General features: G+C 42.2%; 1 protein-coding gene across 1 annotated transcript in view; it reads left to right on the top strand.

Annotated features, from left to right (window-relative positions):
- The window catches only part of ARHGAP25 (Rho GTPase activating protein 25), a 66,381-nt gene extending 42,256 nt beyond the window's left edge, over positions 1–24,125 (top strand). Inside the window, 6 exon segments of the mRNA XM_006862937.1 lie at positions 6,403–6,535; positions 8,403–8,476; positions 12,148–12,269; positions 13,093–13,289; positions 19,768–20,297; positions 23,924–24,125. Of these exon segments, the coding sequence (XP_006862999.1) occupies positions 6,403–6,535; positions 8,403–8,476; positions 12,148–12,269; positions 13,093–13,289; positions 19,768–20,297; positions 23,924–24,125 (1,258 nt within the window).
- The last annotated feature ends 311 nt before the right edge of the window (positions 24,126–24,436 follow it).

Below are 24,436 nucleotides of genomic sequence, written 5' to 3'. Positions count from 1 at the left end.
TCTCCAGGGATGAAGCAGCCTTAGACAGCGTAAATATCTTATCCACCAAGGACAACTCATTCCTGGACTCCAGAGTCTTGGTCTTAGATTTTCTGACTCCCAGGTCACTTCCCTTACTCTGTCTTCCTTCAGGTTAACAGTCTCAGTGCGGTCTCCTTTTCCACTTCCACGTAAGACTCATACTCAGGAAATGATCTAATAGTGGTCACACTCACTTCAAAATTTGTCTCCCTTCTCCTGGGTTATTGGCTTTGTAACCCATTTACTATGGCTGTAGTTTTTTTGCCACTGTAAAACGAATTTTAGGCATCAGTGAATGAAATAGAGAGGAGCTGGGAAGTCAGGGGTTCTGACATTACATCTTATGGATAATCATCTAGCTATCTACATTGATCAAACACTGGCTTCACCCCAAGAGCCCCAAGTTAAATGAAGAACAAAGCTAAACCCTAAACCCAGTGCCGTAGAGCCAAGTCCGACACATAGTGACCCTATAGAGTTTCAAAGACTAAACCTTGATGGGAACCGAAAGCTTCATGTTTCTCCTCTGGCGTGGTTGATGGGTTTGAATTGCTGACCTTGAGGATAGCAGTCCAGTGCTGGTCCTACAGCGAACACCATTAGGGATCCCTGAAGAACAAAGGAGCAATTATTTGATAGATTCTGGTGTCTGTTCTCATTAAACAGTATAAATATGAATATAAAATCTCTTTGTCAAGCTTCGCTGGTACTGAATTCTGCCTGGTCACACAGCTGATAGCTTTTGATACAACATTTCTGTGAAAAATTACCATCAGACATGCCTTGGTGCTACTTGGGAAGGGCCAACAGAAGCTTGGTGAATCCCTGGTGGATCAGGTATTGATCTCAGAAGCCCTCTGGCTCCTGACTTGTTCCTAGTTTTTGTTTTTATTGTTTTTGTTAATTCTTTCATGTAGGGATGTTTTCTTGGGTTGGAGCACAGTCAAGAAAATTCATGCTGGTTACTTAGACCATAACAATACTGTCTGAGTCAGCCTTATTACAATGGGGCACAAACTTGAAAGCAAAAATTTACAGAAGTCACTGTAAAGTCACCTTTAGCTCTTTATCATTTTCATAGATGAAGTGCTAAAAGTGTAAAATAGAAGATGCAAGGAGAACTTACAACCAAGGACGTTTCAGTGTCAATTATGTGATCGTTTACATGAGAGAACATTAGTTTTACATTCATCTTATCGTATATCATTTCATTGCTATGGTTACAATCCCCTCCATGCATCATCAACCAACCAAAGGGGCCTGCCCCTTCTGCGCCTCGCCACCCCCCATCCCTCCCCCCATCCCAGCCCGGTCGTCAGCACACAGTTCCTCTCCCTCTCTGGATCTAAAGTCCCCAGCTGCTCCATCTCTCCACATCATCGTCTCTGCCTCCATCTCAGGCATCACTGTTTCTCTGGGTAGGGTTCCACTCTCTGCTCTTCTCCCTTCATGGTACAACCGAGGACTTTTGATATGGTCTCCTAGGTGTAGGAAGTTCCCCCAAGAAATTGACATTTAAGCTGAGGCCCCACTGCTAAGCTGGAGAGGAGAGTCCAGCTAAGCACTCTTTGAGTCTGGTGACATGAATTGAGAAATTTTCTGCAGGTTTCAGTACTTCAAGATGCTTGATATAGTGCTATAGATAAGCATTGGACTGCTAACCACAAGATTGGAGGCTAAACCCACCAGCTGCTCCTTGGAAACCCTAGACATTGGGTCAAAACTGACTAGATGGCACTTAAAAACAACTGTTCTTTTATCTTTTCTCAAATGTCCGTGTTACACCTGTGGTTGTAATGGTTATAATCGTTTTCTGTATTTTAACTTGGCTGAAAAGGAGCTCTGGTAGCGTAGTGGTTACGAATCGGGCTGTGAACCACAAGGTCAGCAGTTCGAAACTACCAGCTGCTCTGTGGGAGAAAGATGAGGCTTTCTACTCCCGTGAAGATTTATAGCCTCGGAAACCCTGTACAGGGTCGCTATGGGTCAGAACTGACTCGATGGCACTTAACAACAACAACAAAACAACAATGTTTGCTGTCTTAATTTCTCCTCATTAAACTATCTCATAGTTTATCTCTTATTTGTCTTCAAAAGTTCTAGATTTTTTCTGAAAATTTTTTTATTGTGATGAAATATATCAAACAAAGCATCTCAACCATGTTTACAGAAGCAGTGTTATAACTCTAATTCTGTTCCCTCTTGTATAACCACTACAACCCTAATTTCCAATGTTGTCTTTACCTTTAGAAATTCAGTGCACCTACAGCAAAAATTCTCCACTTTTTCTTCCCATTTGCCCAACTCGAACCACTATGCTACCAGAGCTGGTGGAGTAGAAAAAGTAGGAGTTTTAGAGGGATTCACATGGCATTTGAATAGTAGAATTGAGGCGATTGGAGAGAATCATTGGAAGGGTGCTGGTAGTTGAGGGAAAGACCCAAATCAAACCCAAATCTTGGGTTTAGATCAGGGGAACCTTTTTTTCTGCCAAAACTTGTAACATCATTCATGGGCCATGCAAATTATCAACTTAAAAATTAGCCTGATATACTTAGTCAAACAATTCATTGTTGTTGTTGTTAAGTGCTGTCGAGTCGGTTCCGTCCATAGGGTATCCAGGAAGCAGCTGGTAAGCTTGAACTACCGAACTTGCAGTTCAAAGTGACTTTACAGTCCAGCACATTAACTCACAGCACCACACCAGGACCCCAAAACGTTTAATTAACTCACCCCCTAAGGTGATGGCTTAAGGAGCTCTGGTAGCATAGTGGTTATGAATCGGGCTGCTAACCTCAAGGTCAGCAGTTTGAAAATACCAGCTGTTCCACAGGAGAAAGATGAGGCTTTGTGTTCCCGTAAAGATTTACAGCCTCGGAAACCCTGTACAGGGCTGCTATGAGTCGGAACCGACTCCATAGCACATAACAACAACAACAAGGTGATGGCTTGGAGTCCTGGTGTGGCGCTATGGGTTAATGAGCTGGGCTGCAAAGTTGGTTTGAACCACAAAGTCTGTGGTTCAAGTTCACCAGTTGCTCCTCGGAAATCCTACAAAGGATCGCTGTGGGTCAGAACTGACTTGACGGCTCCTAACAGCAACAAGAAAACAGTGTGATGGCTCAGAGTCCTGGTGTGGCACAGTAGTATAAGCACTGGACCACAAGGTAGGTTTGAACTGCTCAGTAAGTGGTTCAAACTCACAAGTCACTCCTCAGAAATGCTTGAAAGGGTGACTATGAGTCTTAACCAACTCGAAGGGACTTAACAACAACAGTGATAGTTGGAAATGCTCCTGCCTTGACAGGGCCAGACCAAAGGATTTTGCAGACCTTATACATCTCTCAAGGAGCTCTGGTAGCATCATGGTTATGAATTGGGCTGCTAACCTAAAGGTCAGCAGTTCGAAACTACCAGCGGTTCTGTGGGAGAAAGATGAGGCTTTCTGCTTCTGTAAAGATTTACAGTCTTGGAAACCCTACACAGGGTTACTATATGTCAGAAAAGACTCCACGGCACACCATACCCCCCATACAGCCCGCAGGCCTTACGTTCCCCACCCCTCATTTAGAGTAAGACAAAAATTCTCGATATACATTCACAGAGGTACTTTTCCCAGCCTGGTTTCACCTAGTGGTATTTTTAGGCAGTGACTCATCAGAATCCCCATGGTAAGTGAATGGTTCCCACCCTAGATTTCCTGGGGTGGGCGGTGGCAGACAGAGCATAGACAGGGTTTTGTGGCAGCCCCTGTTTCTCCTTTTGAGGTACAGAGTTTGTAGGCTACAAAGGGGGAGTCTTTCCAGAAGTCGCCTCCAACAGCTGGCTGTCTGAAAACACACAAAAAAATTTACACAAAAAAGAGACAAAGCTTAACAATCAAGCCCTGATGTTCTTGTTTCCACTACTGGCTTCCTTCTCTTCCTCCGGTCCAGTCCACGCCTCTCCTCTCCCACCCAGGTGGTATTTCCACCCACACAATTTTTATATTTGGAGTTTCTGAGGGGTGCAAGTAGTTAAGTGTTTGTCTGCTGACTGGAACCCTGGGAGTATGAATCCATCCAGAGGTACCTCGGAAGACAGGTCTGGCAATCTACTTCCAAAAAAATTAGCCATGGTAAACCCTGTTGAGTAAAGTTCATGAGTCCACTTGTTATCTTCCTCATCATTGAAATCAAGGAGATACTCAGATTGTCTACATCCCTTATCACATTTGAATGCTACCTAAGAATGTCAGTTTGTTGTGCTATAAAGAATATAAGCGTTTGTGTTTTTGATGAATGCTCTTCAAGTATATGATAGACTCAGCCTTATTTTCTCTTGCAGAGCTGCAGAATAAATGCAATAACCCTGTAAACCTGGGGTTGGCAAACTTCTTCTTAAAGGGATATATGTTAAACATGCCAGGCTTTGCAGTCCAGATGGGCTGTGTTCTAGCCACAGATAATATAAGGACATAAATGAAGCAGCCATGGACAACAGCGAAATAAATGACTGTGGCTATGTTTTCATAGAACTTTCTGGACACTGTAATATGGATTTCATATCATTTTCACATCATGAGATATTCTTCTTTTCCAATGATTAAAAATTGTAACAACCACTCTTAATGCTCAGACCACATAAGTACAGGCAGTAGGCCCGATGTGGCTAGTGGGACACGGTTTGTTGAAGCTGCTGTAAACCTAGAAGCTGAACTGAAAAGCCTGTGTCTCTTTCAGTCATTCAGGTGATCATTTGAATGTTGTCTCCCTTCCCACATGAGGGTCTCCTGTTCCCCCTATTCAGGCTGATACCCATGCTGCCTGCCCAGGTTGTACCTTTCGTCTCCTGCAGCTCCTCATCACTGTTCAGTTCTCATTTGAGGGTCTGCTGCAGTTTTGTAAATCTGGATTGGGTGTCCAGTCTCCATATTTCCATACAGTTCTGCATGCTGCATTTCCTTATCCTGGCACCTTTTGCATTGTACTGTCAGGACCTGGTAATGTTTGTGTCCCTCATTGCCATGTGACTCAATGAGGCCCATTACTGAAATGCCAGCGCCTGGCACAGTGTCTTGTACCTAGCAGGACCTCAATGCTTATTGATTGAGTAAATGAAAGACTGAATGGCAGAACGATTTAGAGCATTCCAGGGATTAAAGCGCTCTGGTAGCATAGTGGTTACGAATCGGGCTGCTATCCTCAAGGTCAGCAGTTCAAAACTATCAGCTGCTCCGTGGGAGAATGATGAGGCTTTCTGCTCCTGTAAAGATTTACAGCCTTGGAAATCCTGTACAGGGTCACTATAAGTTGGAACCGACTCCACGGCACATAACAACAACAGTGATTAAAGGGAGTCCTGGTGTGGTGCTGTGGGCTAGTGTGCCAGACTGCAATGTCATTTGAACTGCAAGGTCGGTGGTTCAAACTCACCAGCTACTCCTTGGAAACCCTATACAGGGTCACTATGGGTCAGAATCGACTTGACAGCACTTAACAACAACAACAAGGGATTCAAGAGATCAATGAAACGTGCATATGGAGACCTTAACACTTGGCAAACTAGAGATGACTTAGGGAATGCTGAGATTTGAAGTGGGGTCATGGTGTTGTGCTGTAGGATAAACACTGGGCTGCTAACCTCAAGGTCGGTGGTTCAAACTCATCATATGCTCCTTGGAAAGCCAATTCAGCGTCCCTGTGTCAAAACTAACTATACAGTACTTAACAACAACACAAGTTTTGAGATACTCTGATTTGGCGAAAGAAGGCACCAATGAAGACTAAAATAGTTACAGAATATTTCACGAAAAAGTGGATCTTGAATTTACCTTTAAGGCAAATGGGAAAAGAGATAGTAGAAAAGTATTGGGGTTTATTACTGTCAATGCTTTGGTCTGATGCATTGCTGTTGGTGTTGCCTGCCATCCAGTCATCTCTGACTCATCGTGACACATGTACAACAAAGCCTAACATTGTCCGATCCTGCATCATCTTCCTGATCCATTATCTATAGCTGCAGCCATTGTATTGTACCTTCCAACCTAGGAGGCTCATCTTCCAGCACTATGTTGGACAATATTCCATTTTGATCCACAGGGCTTTTCATTGACTAATTTCTTAAAAATAAATCATCCAGTCTTTTCTCCTACTCTGTTTTAGTCAGGAAGCTCTGCCAAAACCTGTTAGTACCTCAAATACTTGTATTTGTGGCATATCTTCCAGCATCATAGCACTATGCAAGTCAGCACAGTAGGACAAACTGACTGATAGACGGTGTAATTCACTACTCTGAAAACAGTTCCCGCTAGAAAGTAGGATGCTCTTCAGCGAATGACCAGGAAAAAGATAAGGACAGCTCTGGAGTTTTTCTCAAAGAGCCTGGGTTATTATCTTCCAGAGACACAGATGTGCACACGGTGGCCTCCCTGTTGAAACTCTACCTCCGAGACCTCCCGGAGCCGGTGGTTCCCTGGAGTCAGTATGAAGGCTTTCTGCTCTGCGGACAGCTAATGAATGCAGATGAGGCAAAGGTTTGTATCTCATTCAAGTTAGATGTCTTGCTCTGGAAGAAATGAATTGGTTTCCTAAATGCTCCTCTGATAGGCAGCAGGAGTGGGGCATACTTTCCTGACAATGACTCCCACTACTGAACTTCCACACTTTAGATCTGCTTCTACCAACTTGTCTCAATTTCAGCCTATTTGACAATGTCTTCATCATTGACAACTCACATCTGACTGGGCAGAGGGTCTAAGGCTTTTCTTACCAGTGAAATAATTTGTTCCCAATACTGAAGACTAACCTGAAGAGAAGAATAGCTCAGTATTGGGAAGAAAGCAAGTACACTGGATGCTGTTGCTAACTGCATTTGAAAATAGGCAGTCCCGGGGATGGAGTTCTGATGTGGCAGTGAATAAGCGCTGGACTGCTAATTGGAAGATCAGTGGTTCAAAACCAGCAACTGTGTCTAAGATAGGGTCCCTATGGATTGGAATTAACTTGACGGCACTCATCACAGCCACTAATCATTGAAGAGGCTTTGGGTCTTTTCTTGCACTAAAATTAAACAATACAAAACACTGATTCTGACGCATAGGGACCCAATAAGACAGTACTCTGTCTTTCCTGACAATGGCTGCTCCTTTAGGTTTCCCAAACTGTAAATCTTTATGGGAGCATAAATCTTTATGACAGCCTCATCTTTCTCCTGCAGAATAGCTGGTGGGTTTGAGCCACTGACCCTGTGGTTGTTGTTGTTAAGTACCGTGGAGTCGGTTCCGACTCATAGTGACCCTGCACAGGGTTTCCGAGGTTGCAAATCTTTTCGGGAGTAGAATGCCTCATCTTTCTCCTGCAGAACCGCTGGTAGTTTTGAACTGCCAACCTTGAGGTTAGAAGCCCGATTCATAACCACTATGCTACAGCAGCCCTATAATTAACCCACTGCACCATCAACGCTCCTTTTTCTTGCAGTAAGATGACGCCCAATAAGAACACAATGCACATTTTCCAACTCACCTACCAATTCCACTTTAAGACTTAGACTTAGTTAGGAATGGATCTTGGGTGTAACCTGGGAACTGCAGGTACAGAGGATCTACACCACAGTGTTGTGTATAAACTGCCAGGGCCATGGGCACATTTCCTTGAGTTCTGTGAAGACGAGCCATTGAGGTTTTGAGAAGACCCCTGGTCTCAGGTGAACTTTTGCACCCACAAATATTCAGTGTTTGTAAGATGACGATTTGTAAGATGACGCTTACAAATCGTGCAATCAGCTGTGACTGAAAAGAACAAACAAAACCTCCCTGTTCTCCCTCTACCTGGCACATGCATTTATTATCTCATCATCCCTGGTACTCAAGGTCAACACAGCTGAATAGTCCAGCCTTGCCTCCTCCCATCAGCTTGATCAGACTGCCTTGGTGTCCCAGCAGGTCTCAGCAAAGCCATTTTATTCAAAAGACTTTTCCAGAAACATCCTCCCTCTCTCACCAGTTTAAAAATGATCTTGAGATATTTGATTACAGCTCAATCTTATACTGGAGTGTTAAATCTCAAACTTTCATTCTGAAAACAATGACTGTGAGTAAGAGCTGACATATTGCTCTTGCCCTGGGGGAGCTCACAGTGTTTAGGGGACATAATTGCAGACAAAGAAAAAAAAAATACACTGTACAAAACTCCATGAGCCACTTTATACTATGTTTGCAACTTCTTGTGAATCCATACTTATTTCAAAGTAAAAAAAAAAAAAAAAAGTTTAAAAATTGTTTTGTAAAGCGTTGGGAGCAGGAATGAGAACAATATGTGGCTTTTGTACAGATCTTCTCATGATCTAGGAGCTCTGTTGGCAAATAGGCAGTCTTCTTTACTGGTGTCAAAATCTCTTCCCAGGCTCAGCAAGAGTTGAAGAAGCATCTTTCCACCCTTCCCAGAGACAACTACAACCTCCTGAGCTATATCTGCAGGTGAGTCCCCTGGGAGGTGATGAGCCATGGTTTCAACCAAATATTTCAAGAAGTTCCCATTAGAGGTGGAGGGAGTTTCTAGGTGAACTCAGAGATTACTGTCCAGATCTTTGGAAGGTCAAGTCTATTCATAGCACTGAGGTAGCGTCCTGTTTCCACAAGATAAGATGAAAGCTTCCCTGAAAATCCGATGGCACAAAATGGATATGCTTCCTTCCTCCTTCAGGTCTGGGATTCTTAGAGCCTGCCTAGAATTCTCTCACACCTTCCTGACCCCCTAAACATCCATTCCAGGTCACCCTTTTTATTTTTCTCAATTCCTTTCTGGGACATGCCAGAACTGTCTAGTATGTGGAATGCTCACACAACATAGTGGTTGGGAGCCTGGGCCTTCCTTCTAGATGGAGCTTTAACAGATAATTAGGTGTGGTTTCCAGATAACTCATGTGACACATGTGTGATTTGTATACTATGGAACTACAGAAATTTACAGAGAAAACAATGAAAATGACTCACAACCCCCTCATCAATCACTATTAACACCTGCACATATTTCTTTCTGGATGTTAGATAGGTAGATAATTGTATGGTGGTGTCGACCTTGAGGTTAGCAGCCCGACTTGTAATCACTATACTACCAGAGCTCCTGAGATAATTGTATACATCAATATCAATATATAGAAACTCTTGCTTAATATCAAATTGTAATCTATATCTATCTAACTTACTGAATGTATATAAACATTTAAATATGTATATGTGTATTTGTGTTTATATGTATAGTCAAGCAAACAAACAAACAAAAAACCTTGCCATTGGGTAGATTCCAACTCAAAGTGACCCTATATAGGGCTTCTGAGACTGTAAATCTTTACAGAAGCAGACAGCCACAACTTTCTCCCTTGGAGAGACTAGTGGGTTTGAACTAACAACCTTGCAATTAGCAGCATAATAACACTTAAAGAACCAGCAGGGCTGCCATCTAGACACTATAAGATTACAGTATAACTGCTCCATAGGGCTTCTGAAATTGTATATCTTTACAGGAGCAAATAAGTAGATTTGAACTGATATCCCAGCTAGCAGCCCAATGCGCCAAGGATATATATATACAGCTGAAAACCTTATCAATACCAGTAGAACACTGTTAGCACCAAAATATTGAATATTGAAACATGATGAAGAGCACAAGAATATTGTCAGATATAGTGCGAGAAAATGACCCCTCAGGTTGGAAGGCACGCGAAATATGACTTGGTGGAAGGGCTGCCTCTCAAAGGAGATTTGACTGCGATGACATGAATGGAGTGAAGCTTTCGGCACAACTCGAAATGAAGAGAAACAGCTGTAAATATCTATTAATAATCAGAACATGGAATGTATAAAATATGAATCCAGGAAAATTGGAAATTGCCAAATGAAATGAAATTCATAAACATCAATATCCTAGGCATTAGTGAGTTGAAATGGATTGATATTGGTCATTTTGAATCTGACAATCACATGGTTTACTACACCAGGAATGACAGACTGAGGAGGAATGACATTGCATTCATCATCAAAATGAACAAATCAAGATCTGTCTTGACGTACAACGCTGCCTGTGATAGGAAAATACCCATACACCTATAAGGAAGACTAGTTAATACCACTGTGATTCAAATTAATGTACCAATTACTAAAGCTAATGCTGATAAAGTTGAAGTCTACCAACTTCTTCAGTCTGAAATTGATCAAACATGTAATCAAGTTGTGTTGATAATTACTGGTGATTGGAATGCAAAGATTGGAAACAAAGAGGAAAGATCATAGTTACAAAATATGGCCTTGGTAATAGAAATGATGCTGGAGATTACAAGATAAAAATTTTCAGGACAATTGATATATTCATTGGAAATATCTTTTTTTTAGAAAAGATAAAAGATGACTATGATAGTGTAGTGTTTACGAGTCGGGCTGCTAACCTCAAGGTCAGCTAGTTCAAAACTACCAGTGGTTCCATGGGAGGAAGATGAGGCTTTCTGCTCCTGTAAAGATGATGTATAGTCTCAGAAAACCTATACAGGGCTGCTATGAGTCAGAACCGACTCTACGGCACATTACCACCACCACCATACACATGGAACTCAGTAGATGGAGTGTACGGAAATCAAATTGACTGCATCAGTAGTCTGGTAGTGTTGTGGTTATGAATTGGGCTGCTAATCTCACAGTCAGCAGTTCAAAACTACCAGCTGTTCTGTGGGAGAAAGATAAGGCTTTCTGCTCCCGTAAAGATTTAGAGCCTCGGAAACCCTGTACAGGGTCGACTATGAGTTGGAACCGACTCCACGGCACATAACAACAGCAACAACATAGGTAGATACAGATATAGATATAGATAAAGATGTTATTGTTGTTGTTAAGTGAGTTGGTTCCAGCTCATAGTGACACTGTATAGGGTTTCCAAGGAGTAGCTTGTAGGTTTGAACAGCCACCTTGAAGTTCAAATTCACCTTGCCTTCCAGGGTATTGCTATAAAATCATATAATCCTATATTAAACAAAAATGAAAATGTGGAGCTATTATTTGTCAGTATAACCCCCATCTAGGCCTGTATATTCTGAAGGTCATGTGGTTAATGTGCAAGGTCTGTTTGAACCACAAGGTTGGTTGGTAGTTCAAGCTCACCAGCCACTCCTTGTAAACCCTATACAGGGTTACTATGAGTTGGAATCGTTCCATGGCACTTAACAACAGCAATCCTCCCCTGAAGAATTCTGTGCTCAGTTTGGTTATCCTTGAAGGACACAGGCTGTGTTCCTTTGAAATGTTCTTTAAGTTTGGGAAACAAAAAGGAGTCTGAGGGGTAAGATCAGGACAGTGGGGTTGGATAGGGTAAGTTTTCCCAACTAAATTCTCCTAGGACAAAAAGCAGACTCATTATCCTGATGGGAAGAAAAAAAAAACTCAGTTCAACTTTCTTGGCCTTTCACTCAACAATGTAGTTTCCCATTTTCTTAAAACTTCTTCCTAATAAGCCCCTGTGATTATCTTGTGTCCTTCTATAAATTCTATCAAGATTACATCTTTGGAATTCCAAAAAGCAGATGCTATAACCTTCTGAGCTGACCTCTCTACCTTAAATTGAACTGGTACGGCAGATCCCTTCAGAAGCCACTGTTTGATTGAACCTTTGTTTATTTGTAGTCACCTTAATGAGACTAAGTTCACTGGTTCACTGAGAGAACTTGTCTGCAGTCTCCACTGATCACAGAGACATGTTTTATTTGGAATTAATCTGTGCATGTATGGACTGGAACCCAGTAGCAACAGTTTTTTGACTTACTCTTATATTTGCAGCACATACAAATGCACATGTAGAAATAGCCTTTGTCAAATCTGTATATAGTTGTGGGTGTAGTTCCTTTGACTTCCACATATGTTCAGCTTGAATGTCTCTGTATCCACTCATAGATTATTGCTACTATTGTTATTGCATATGTAATCGGATTTATCTTCGTTGCCTTTAACTTTTGTGCTAAACGTTTGTGGGCCAAGATAGTCTGGTTCCATCCCAGAGACCAGGAGAAAATAGCTGGGATCCACCCCTGAGATTTCCTTGGTACCTTGAAGAGCTTCCTTCTGGTAACTTCCTGTTTTCCACTGTGCTGTTTCTTGGCTGCCCACAGGTTCCTCCATGAAATCCAGCTGAACTGTGCAATTAACAAGATGAGCGTGGACAACCTGGCCACCGTGATAGGTGTGAATCTCATCAGGTCAAAGGTAGAAGACCCTGCTGTGATCATGAGAGGTAAGGCTAACCTTGTGGTGAAGGCACAGAAGACATGTTAACACTTCTCACAACACCACTCATATGTGTGCACTGTTCTGCACGGTGCCAGACATCTTTATCTGATCATCTCGTCTGAATCATACAGACCAGAGACCTTGAGGTAGGCAGGAAAGGAATATGTCACTTTCTAGACCACATCAGAGCAGAGAATTTAAGAGGTTTGTCCATTGGTCACACAATGCAAGAATCTGGCACTAAAACTCTTATCCAGTTTCATAATCTTTTATTATTTTTAAATACCCCTAGTCAGAGAGGGCAAATACATTTTATTTTGTACACCAATTCACACAAAGACTGATTATAAAGCTGGGTTGAGAAGGCTTCCGAGGCTGTCTTCCTGGCATTAAGTACCAATGTCTGCTGTTGTTATGGGGAGATAGGATGCCAGGCACATGTTTGCTATCTAGAAAGCCAATAAGAACATAAACTGTCCTATCGAGGACCCCAGCAAGAGAGAAAGATGTCTTCATCTTCTCTACTTAATGTTGATTTTCTTGATCAAAAACTGTTTCAGAAAATAACCTTAACAACTCCCTTCCCTTTCTTTTTCTACTCTATATCCTTTTTCTATTCCACCCCCTCACAGGACAACTCCCCACCTCAACATTTATGGGGGTTTCTATGAGGAGCAAAGTGGCGTCTCATAGATACATAGAGTGTCTCTTCAGTCACTGTGGTTTTAGAGACAGATTTAGGGACATCACTTGGATGGGGGACTTTTGTGGGCTGCCAACCTTCTGCCATGGGTCTAGCCTATAAATACATTTCTTCTTTCTTCCAGGGACTCCTCAGATCCAAAGGGTAATGACTATGATGATTAGAGACCATGAAGTCCTCTTCCCCAAGTCCAAGGATGCACCCCTGTCACCTCCTGCTCAGAAAAATGACCCTAAAAAGACTCCAGTGGCCCGAAGCTCTGTGGGCTGGGATGCTACTGAAGATGCCCCAGTTTCTCAGACAGACAGTTTCAATAACACGGTAAGGTACCCTCCTTCGTCCATATGTCTGTCCATTTAGTCCAGGCTATCTGGTAGCGTAGTGGTTACGAATTGGGCTGCGAACCTTAAGGTCAGCGGTTCGAAACTACCAGCCGCTCTGCGGGAGAAAGATGAGGCTTTCTACTCCCGTAAAGATTTACACCCTCGGAAACCCTGTACAGGGTCGCTTTGGGTTGGACCCGACTCGATGGCACTTAACAACAACAACAAATCCCATCTAAGAGCTTTAGGTGTTTGGGAAGATGGTATGGCAAAAGGCCCAGCTGGTGCAAACCCATTGGAACACAGTTTGAAAGTCTGTCCTCTTTTATATAGTCTATATTTGTGCCCAAGGCATCCTGAAGGGATGGTTAATGCCACATGTGCCAGTCACTCAATGACTTAGCAAGGGGGATCCTCACTGAAGACTCCTCCAAAAGAGAAACTCTTTCAAACATAGTCCAGGGAAATGCAACCGGAAACAATTACGTATATGATATTGTAAATGTTTTGGTTAAAGTTGTTGACAATTCTGGCTCTAAGTCCAGAGAGAACTGGTTTCCTGCTAACTCATGAAACATGATTTATTTCTGAGCGATGTGATGAATTCGTGTAATATTTCTCATTCCCTGATAAGCCTTCTCAGCAATGTCAGCCCCTCGTTTGTACTGGAAGTGTTGGGGCTCACGTTCCCAGTGTCTAAAAACTCTGCAGACTCTGAAATTTAGATTATTTGAGGACAACGGTTTACAAAGGTCAAATATTTTTATATATGAAGGGGCTTCAAAAAGTTCCTAGAAATGGACTTAAAAGATAATGGAATTTTTCTAAGAACTTTTTGAAGCTCCTTGTATTTATAGAGATGCATATTTGTTAAAAGGACATGGGAACTTTAGGATTCTTTATGCATGACCAAAAAATGAATTCAAGATTTCTGGCTGACCAGGTAATTTATGTTATCTATAATACAGTTGTAGTGCTATGGGTTAATGCCCCAGACTGTAAAGTCATTTGAACTGCAAAGTCGGCTATTCAAGCTCACCAGCTGCTTCTCAGAAACCCTGTACAGGGTCGCTATGAGTTAGAATCGACTCGACCGCACTTTAACAACAACATAATACTGTTTGGAGTGCTGGTGTGGCACTGTGGATTAATGCACTAGACTGCAAGGTCGTTTGAACCACAGTGTTGGGGGTTCAAACTCACCAGCTGCTCCTTGAAAACCCTATACAGGGCCACTATGGGTTGGAACTGACTTGACAGCACTTAACAACAACAACATAGTATTGTTTGGAGGCCTAGTGTGGCGCTGTCAGATAAACATTGGATTGCTAACCTCAAAGTTGGTGGTTCAAACCCACCAGCCTCTCCTTGGAAACTCTATACAGCGTTGCTGTGAGTTGCAACCAACTTGACGGCACTTAATAATAATAACAACATAGTTCTGTTAATCCAGAGAACAATTAAGAAAATGTTGACAAAAAATAGTGGTAGTGGTTATGAATTTGTTAGGTGGCATCTGTCTGCACACAATGCATCTTATGAATGCTGTATGTTTCTGGACTTACTAAAATTGAGAAAATGCTCATACTTCACCTAGTGAAATATTCCCAGCATCCTTAAGATTAGTTATTGTTATGCTTATCTGATAGGTTGTTATTGTGGTTAGGTACTGTCGAGTCAGTTTCCCCTCATGGTGACCCTGTATAGTGTTATCCAGGAGCAGCTGGTGGGATTGAATTGCCAACCTTGAGGTTAGAAATCCAGCGTTCATCCACCAGAACCACACCAGAACTCCCATTTGATAGGTGTTATTGTTGTTCATTGTTGTCACAGTGACCCTATAGAGAGTTTCCAAGGAGCAGCTGGTGGGTTTGAGCTGCTGGTCTTGTGGTCAGTGCCTACCGTACAGCGCTACACCAGGACTTCACTTGGCAGGTTCCAGTGGGGGCTGTTGTGTGCTGTGGAGTCAGTTCTGACGCATAGTAACACTGTATAGGGTTTCTGAGGCTGTAAATCTTTATGGGAACACAAAGCCTCATCTTTCTCCTGTGGAATGAAGTGGTAGTTTCAATTGACCTTGAAGTCAGCAGCCTGACTCATAACCTCACTGTTTATTGTCTGCTTCTAACAGACATTGTACTGGGCAATGAAAACAGCTCACCTCACTCTAACTCTATAGGACAGAATTTATTCACATTGTATGATTGAGGGAGGAGCTGAGGGTCAGAGAGGCTAGCCAGCTGGCCCAAGGTGGCAGGCCCACTGTATTTCATGTTAGGACTTAGAATTATCTGCTGTTCTTAAGTGCCTTTGAGTTGGTTCTGAGTCATAGAGACTCTGTATAGGGCTTCTGAGGAACAGCTAGTAGATTTGACCTCGTGGTTAGCGGTCAGGTGGTGCTTATCCTACAGTGCCCACACCAGGACTCCTTAGTTCTCCAGGACTGCTATAACAGAAGCACCCCAGTGGATGACTTTAATAAACAGAAATGTACTCTCTCACAGTTTAGGCGGTTAGAAGTTGGGATTCAGAGCGTGGTTCTAGAGAAAGGTTGTTGTCTTCTTTCAGCTGACCTTGGAGATCTCCATGTGTCTTGGCATCAATCTGTCCTTGGATCTAGGGGTTTCTTAATGCAGGGGCCCCAAGTCCAAAGGACACACTCCACTCCTGACTCTTCTTTCTTGAGGGTACTGGGTTCCTCCTTCTGCACTCACTTCTTTCTCTTTTTATCTTTGTAAGATCAAAGCTGGTGTAGACCATATCCCCGGGGGACACTTCCTTTCAATTGATTGGTGGCTCCTAGCAGTTCTTAGGGAAATGAATGTTTCACATTAGGTCTCTTCATGGGGGATGATTACGTTTTAACTGCTAACCCACTAAAAATGCTGGCCCTGTCAAGCAGACCCATGATCTTAACAATGGAAAGGACACAAATCTAGTTCTGACTGCACAGCCCGGGAATGAGGTTGCCAAAGCAGCTGATGAGAGTCCCATTGTGGCGCTGTAGCACTAGACCACAAGGTCGAGTTGAACCACACGTTTTGTCATTGTTTTTGTGAGTGCCGTAGAATCAGTTCCAACCCATAGCGACCCTGTATAGGGTTTCTGAGGAGCGGCTGGTGAGCTTAAACTGCTGACTTTGTGGTTCAAGCCAACTTTGCAGTCCAGCACATTGCCACAGGCAGTTTAAATTCACCAGCCGCTCCTTGGAAACCCTATAGGAGGTCACTTGGAGTTAGAACCAACTCAGTGGTGGCACTTAACGACAGTAACAAGGCAGCTGATTAGTTAGAAAGATTGAAGAGCGTGCTTGAGTAAAGGTTTTCTGATTTTACATTTAGAGTTCATTCTTTTGGCTTTCTTTTTAATTTAATTTTTAAGTGTATGGCATATACACAATGGTTCAGAAATGCAAAAAGATAGAAAAAAGTGTGCATTGCAAAGTTCTGCTCCCTTCTCTTTTCCTATCCTCCCCACCTTCCCCTCCTGCCTTTATTAGTTTGCTAAAGAATTTTATCATTTCCCTATTCCTTTATGCAAATATAAGCAGATAGGAATGTAAATTTTTATTTCTCTCCTTTTTGCACACATTGTAGTACTATTATATATAGATATAGATATAGATGGACTCTGAACCTTAAGGTCAGCGGTTCGAAACTACCAGCTGCTCCGCGGGAGAAAGATGAGGCTTTCTACTCCCGTAAAGATTTACACCCTCGGAAACCCTGTACAGGGTCGCTATGGGTCGGACCCGACTCGAAAGCTTTCTACTCCCGTAAAGATTTACACCCTCGGAAACCCTGTACAGGGTCGCTATGGGTCGGACCCGACTCGACGGCACTTAACAACAACAACAACAACAAAGTATATCCTGCAGATTTCTTTTGTCAGTACACAGACAGCTACCTCCTATGACCACATATTTTAAGTAGACTTATAGTAAGGAGCTCTGGTAGTGTAGTGGTTACGAATCGGGCTGTGAACCGAAAGGTCAGCAGTTCGAAACTACCAGCTGTTCCGTGGGAGAAAGATGAGGCTTTCTGCTCCCATAAAGATTTACAGCCTCAGAAACCCTGTTCAGGGTCGCTATGAGTCGGAACCGACTTGACGGCGCATAACAACAACATAGTATTCCAAAAGGAGGTGGTTATGAGTCTCGGACTGCCAACCGCAAAGTCAGCAGTTCAAAACTGCCAGCCATTCTGCAGGAGAAAGAGGAGGTGTTCTGCTCCCGTAAAGATTTACAGCCTGGGAAACCCTGTGCAGGTTCACAATGAGTTGGAACCGACTCCACGGTACTTAACAACAACATAGTATTCCAGGAGCCCTGGTGTAGCACTGTGGGCTAATGCTGTCAGACTGCAAAGCCATTTGAACTGCAAGGTCGGCGGTTCAACTTCACTAGCTGCTCCTTGGAAATCCTATACAGGGCTCCTAGGGGTTGGAACCAACTCAACGGCGCTTAACAACAACATAGTATTCCAAGGATTCCTAGTGATGCATTACTTAAGTGCTAGGCTGCTAACCGAAAGGTCGGTGAGTCACACCCACTAGCTGCTCCATTGAAGAAAAGGCCTGGTGATCTGCCTAGGAAACCTTATGGGGCAGTCCTATAGGGTTGCTGCAAATTGATGGCATAAAGCAACAAGAAAAACATAGTGTTCCATTATATTGTTGTTGTTAAGTGCCGTCGAGTCCATTCCAACCTATAACGATCCTGTATAGGGTTTCCGACGAGCAGTGGGTGGCTTTAAATAGTGGATGTTGTTTATCCTCTCACAGATCAGAAGATTAGAAATCCAAAATTGGGGCACTGTCTCTAGGAAGGCCCTCCTTCTGTGGGTTCTGAAGAAAGATCCTTGTCTCTTTGACCCTTCTGTAGTTCCAGAGTTCCTTGGTTCCTTGGTCGTCTTCACATAGCATCTGTGTTCCTCTTGTTTGTGCTCTTTTTATAAATCAGAAACGGTTCAGTTTAGCGTACACCATATATGGTTATGGACTCATTGATAAAAGCAAAACAAAAAACCCCTCTATTTTCAAATAGGGTTATTATTTTTTATTTTATTATTTACACAGGTATAAATAAAGATAAACCTATGGATATACTCCTAGGGGTTAGTATTCCAGCACATTTTTGTCAGATTGGGGAGACACAATTCAATTCAAAGCACATTGCCTTCAGCCCTTTGCGCTAAATAAGACTACAATGAATAACCTTGATTGGGCCTCATTCTGCATTCCGGCAGTTAGATTTCTTGGATAAATTCTCAGAATCAGGATTGCATGGTCCAAGGGTAAATGATTTAGTAATGTGTAATTTTGATAAAAGGAGTCCTGGGGTGGCACTGTGGGTTAATGTGTCAGATTGCAAAGCCGTTTGAACTGCAAGGTTGGCGGTTCAAGCTCACCAGCTGCTCCTCGGAAACCCTACACAGGGTCTCTATGGGTCAGAACTGACTCAATGGCACTTCATAACAACAATTTTGATAAAATTGCTAAATAGAAGTTGTACCATTTTGGATTCCCACTAATAGTGCACAAAAGAACCCATTTCCCTACAGTTTTACCAACAGAGTTTCTTATCAAATTTTGAGTTCTCATTTGTCAGATGACAACTAGTATTTCAGTAATTTTCATTTTAATTTGAGATGCATCTATTATGAGAGAAATTGAACATCTCTGAGGTCCAGCTGTAGTTTTTTTCTCTATGAACTGACAGATTTTTTTTTTGCCCATTGTTATATTGGTTGTTCTTTATCTCCTCAATTTTTATGAGTCTTTCATATTAGGGAGAGTAACCATTGTCTGTGATTTGCATTAAAAATATTTTTGTAGGTTTGTCATTTATATTTTGATTTATCACTTGGTGATTTGTTTTATTTTTGTTCTTTTGGATATGTGTGTGTGTGAGAGAGTATCTTCAAAAAGTTTGTGAGAAAATTCCATGCTCTCTTAATTCAATTTTTCCATAAAATTTTTAAAATTCTCTCACATGCACATGCACACACAGCTTTTCTTTGTTTTGAAGGGAGATCATGCAGAATCAAGTAGGTTGAAATTTCAGTCTTTCCTTTTAGATTTTCAGTCACAGTTAAAAAGTCCCTGCCATTCTAAGGTTGTGAAGAGGTCCTAATATAGAACTTTTTATCACAAAAGTAGACTTACTTTTAGTCAGTACATCACCTCTAGAGTATCAGTTCCTATAAGTGAAATATCCTTTTGAGAAAATGCCAAGGTGATAATCCACTAATGTGATAAATTCTGAGATGATCTTATAATTAGGAACCTCATAGGTTTACAGTCGGGAGACTTTTCTTCAGAGAATTTAGATATTTTCTATAAATGCAGATATTTTTCTAATCCTGATCTTGGGAGCATGACACCTGAGTGGGGGAAAGCTGTATAATATCTATAGTGGGTTTTTCTACACAAGTGACTAGAAAATCCATATAACATCTATGACCATTTTTTTCTAGACAAGTGACTCAGATACAACAAGTCCCACTGGATTTCAGCTGAGTGACACATATATGGATGACAGCAGCAAATCTTCCAGAGAAAATCCAGGAGATTGGAAGCTGCAGTCGAGGAAAAGGACACAGACACTCCCTAACCGGAAATGTTTCTTGACTTCTAGTTTGCATGGCTCCAGCAGCAGCAAAGTGGAGATCTTTCAAAATGAATTCTGGTCACCTTTAGAGACCAAGGCAAGGGAAGGGCACCAGAGAGCAAAGTCTCAAGATTTGCGTCAACTTTCAGACTTCCAGCGGACTTCCACTTATGATAACGTCCCTACTCTCCCAGCATCCCCTGAGGACAAAGCAAGTGCACCTTCTTCCCACACCTGTGACTGTAAGAGAGACACTCTTGCCAGCCCCAACTCTGAAGCCGGACCTAGAATAAAGGACTCTGTAGAACAGGAACTTGAATCTTCCCAGAGACTGGTCCAGGAACTACTAAAGGAAATAGAAACACAGAAGCAGACATATGAAGAACAGATTAAAAAGTAAGTCACATCCCGAGGAGCACTGAGTGGCCACTAGCTTCCATCTTTAGACTCATCTGTCAGAGAGGTGATATTATAATTCATTTAGGGAATACAGTGAACTATACCAGAGGAGCTTCAAATAATAAAAGGTGTGATGTGATGACTAAATTAGTGAAAACTCTAAATTTTAGATTAAATTTATAAAATTTATATCTAGCTTAAGTAGTCTAATAAGCTAATATGAAATAGTGGCTCTTTAGGAATCAATATCCTTTAATGAATTAAAGAATTTCTGAGTTTGAATTTTTCATATTAATCATTCATTGGCTCCACAAATAGTTATTGAGTACCTGCTATATGCCAGGTGCAGAGGAATAGCACTGAGCAAAACAGACAACAGTTCCTGCCTTTATGTCCTGTAGAAGGGACAAACAATAAAAAAAATTAAGTAAATTAAAATATATGCTATGTCAAATGATGCAAAATGCTATGGAGAAAAGGAAAACCAGTAGGAAGTTAATACCTTCAAGAAAGGTGGTGGTGGTGGTAGTCATGAGCTGTTGGTTCAGACTTACAGTGACCCTGCAAATCTTTACAGGACCAGAAAGCCTCATCTTTTTCCTGTGGAATGGCTGATAGTTTTGAACAGCTGACCTTGAGGTTAGCAGCCTGACTTGTAGTAATGTTAAAGTGTGGGTCAGGAAGTCTTCACTGAGCAGGTAGCATTTTAGTAGAGGGCTAGAGGAGATGAGGGGACAAGTCAGATGTAAGGTTGGATGGGAACACTACAGGAAGAGAGAACCACAGTTTAGAAGCCAGAGAAAGGAGCAGGGTCTGGTGTTCATGGACAAAAAAAAATGGTGTGGGGAACTGGAACAGGTAAAAGATGGGATCTGGGAGGTAAAGGAGGCCAGAGCACAACGCATAGGGCTTTATCAGCAACAATAAAGCCAGAGGAGACGGAAGCCAATGGAAGCTTTGACCCAACGTATGCTTCGTAGCATCACTGGCTTCCAACTAAGTGAGGCAAATGGAATTGGGAGACTAGTTAGTTACAGTCATTGTTGTTGTTGTTAAATGCTGTTGAATCAATTCCATCTCATTGCAAGCCTGGACATGTTTTCCAAGGAGAGACTGCTGGCTTTGGACTGCTGACCTTGTGGCTAGCAGTTCAGTGCTTATCCTACAGCACAACACCAGGAATTGGAAGACTACTTATTTATCACCATAATCTCATATAAATCCCTAAGATTCTTAGACACAATTTTTTCTCTTGTATAGTTAGACAAAGAATTTCCTTGGAATATTTTTTTCACACTACAATTGGCCATCAAACTCTCTTTCACAAAAGAAAACCTCAATCTAGCTGTACCCATGTTGTTGTTGTTGTTAAGTGCCATCAAGTCAATTCTGACCATTTCAGAACAGATCATAAAATAGTGAAATGCGAATTAATGGGGTTTTCATATTGAGGATGGAGTCTTGTTGTTGTTGTTGTTGTTGTTATGTGCCGTGGGGTCGGTTCCAACTCATAGCGATCCTTGTACAGGGTTTCCAAGGCTGTAAATCTTTACAGGAGCAGAAAGTCTCATCTTTCTCCTGCGGAACAGCTGGTAGTTTCGAACTACTGACCTTGCAGTTCACAGCCTGATTTGTAACCACTATGCTACCAGAGCTCCTTAACGATGGAGTCTTAGGGTCATGCAAATGGTAAAGGTGTTCTGCTGCAAATGCTAACTGCATAGTTGGAGGTACAAGTCCACCCAGAGGTAACTTAGAAGGAAAACAAGGTGATCTGCTTCCCCCAAAACCCAGCCATTGAACCTTATGGAACACACTTCTACTCTCACACACATGGAGTTGGCGTTCATGGGAGTTGACTTGACATCAACATGGTTTTGTTTTGTTTTGTTTTTTCATATTAGGGATACTTTTCAGTTCATTAAGACTCAGGTAAGGGAAAGGAAGACTTTTGGATCTCCTATCCATTTTTCCTCTACACTAGGTTAATCCTGTAGAAATAAAATATAGCTACTTTGTCTAAGAACCGGAAATCAACAATTTGTGCAATGTCAAGACTTTTATGGCTGTGCCTGAGTGTAGGGGAAGTGGGAAAACGCTGGCTGCCATGTCGGGGCTATATATCCTGGATCTAGCAAAATTCTCAGTTCACTTGTCCAGGAAGGCTCTCGTCCACATTAGAGAAAGGTGAAGAAGTAGTCCAACAGAGCCTGCTCTAAGGTTCAGGCCGTCTCATCTCATCCTGACAACAATCTCAAGAAGTAGGTAATATTCCACGTTATAGATAGGAAAGGGCTTTGGAAATATCGACAGACTCTTGAAAGTCATAGAACTAATTATTGGTGTATGAAGGGCTGGGATTTGGACCTAGGTCAACCAGTCTCCCAAGCCCATTCAGTCCTTTTCCACTGAATTTAATGGTCCAGATCTATCACAATGTTCCATTGGTATTTTCCATAGAGTGAGAGGGATGTGCAGAATTTAGAAAAGAAAATTAGATTTACCATTGTTGTCATTGTTAGGTACCATTGAGTCGGTTCTGACCCACAGCGACCTTGTATAGGGTTTCCGAGGAGCACTGGTGAGCTTTAACCACCTGACCTTGCAGTTCAAACCGACTTTGCAGTCCAGCGCACTAACCCACAGCGCAGCACCAGGACTCCAGATTTATCATTGGAGGACTGGAAAGACTGACACTAATTCAGTTTTGAGAAGAGAAGGGCAGGGGTAGGCAAGACTTTGAACAAGGATCAGTATCCATAGAATGGGCCGAGGCCTTTGAAGATGACACCCAAGGCATGGGCTGAAATGGAAACTGAAATGTCCTTAGGAAAATTGGCAGTTGTTCAGGGAAAATGTAATCCACAGCCCACAAAATGAAATTCTGAAGTAAATCTCTTATCACAATCTCCTTGTAGGCCTAAAGTTCCTTCCTTTAGTGTTAATATGAAATATGTACACTCATTCTGTAAGAGTTAATTCAGCATTGGCGGCACCTGTTACTATTGTAGGAGTTTGACCAGTTAACAGTAAAAATCCTAGAGAGTCCAGGATCCCTGCAGACCTGAGTGGGGAATCAGAACTGAGTGTGGGATTGACAGGACTACTGCTATCCAAAGGATCGATCCCCTTGTTCTCCAACTTGTGAGTCCTAGGAGTCCCGTCATAGAAGAAAGCTCTGACCTCTGCTATCAATGGAAGAAAGATGAGTAAGCACTCATGTACAAAAAGGTGTTGGGAATCCCAAGTATGGATGGAGCTTCACCAGCCAATCAACAGTTTCTGTTGAACAGGACTGATGCAAAGTGATGAGGAGGTAAAAAATAAATATATTAGAGGTGGTCCCTTCTTTCAAAGACTATTATTGAGTTGAAGATACAAAACAAAACTACATGAAAAGCAATAATACGAGTGACATCACAAGAGAGTGTTAAATAACAAAGGAGAAGCTGAGTTAGACTGTGAATTCAGGTACGCTTGGGAAGGACAGGTTGGATATGCGTAGTTGGAGAGTAGAGAACCTTGTGATTTGAAAAGGATGAAGAAAGGAGTTCATGAGGAGGGGTGAAGGAAGAGTCTTGAGTTGATCTCTCTTCTATCTTTCTTTTCTCTTCTTCTTCTAGCCTTGAGAAGGAAAACTATGACGTCTGGGCTAAGGTGGTAAGGCTCAATGAAGAGCTGGAAAAAGAGAAGAAATCTGCAGCCTTGGAAATCAGCTTCCGCAATATGGAATGCTCCCAGGAGGATGTTGAGAAGGGAAACAAGGCCTTGGAAGAAGCCAAAGATTTTGTTAAATCAGTGAAGGAGCCCAAGACTGATGCTTGAGGGTCTTGGGAATACCACAGGACAGCCCAGGAGATGCTAACGCTTCTGCCTTTCTCAGTGCTACCTGAGGACTTGGAAGAAAAATTATTTCCAAAGAGGGCAAAGACATTTTGGGTAAAATATCACAATTTTTAGTAATTCAGTCAATGGAATGTTCAAGAAGATGAGGGTAAGAAATGGACATCTATGGTCATCCTTGCTGTATTCAAAAGTAATGTTATTTCCTTGTGGTCTCAGACAGAGTGAGAAGGAACCTTCCACCACTTAATGACTGTGTCCAGTGGAGCCATCTGAGGCAGACCACATCTCAG

Source organism: Chrysochloris asiatica, unplaced genomic scaffold (genome assembly GCF_000296735.1).
Source record: "Chrysochloris asiatica unplaced genomic scaffold, ChrAsi1.0 scaffold00052, whole genome shotgun sequence".
Taxonomy (NCBI): domain Eukaryota; kingdom Metazoa; phylum Chordata; class Mammalia; order Afrosoricida; family Chrysochloridae; genus Chrysochloris; species Chrysochloris asiatica.
Note: the sequence above shows the minus strand (reverse complement) of the source record. Positions and strands in the feature narration are given on the sequence as shown.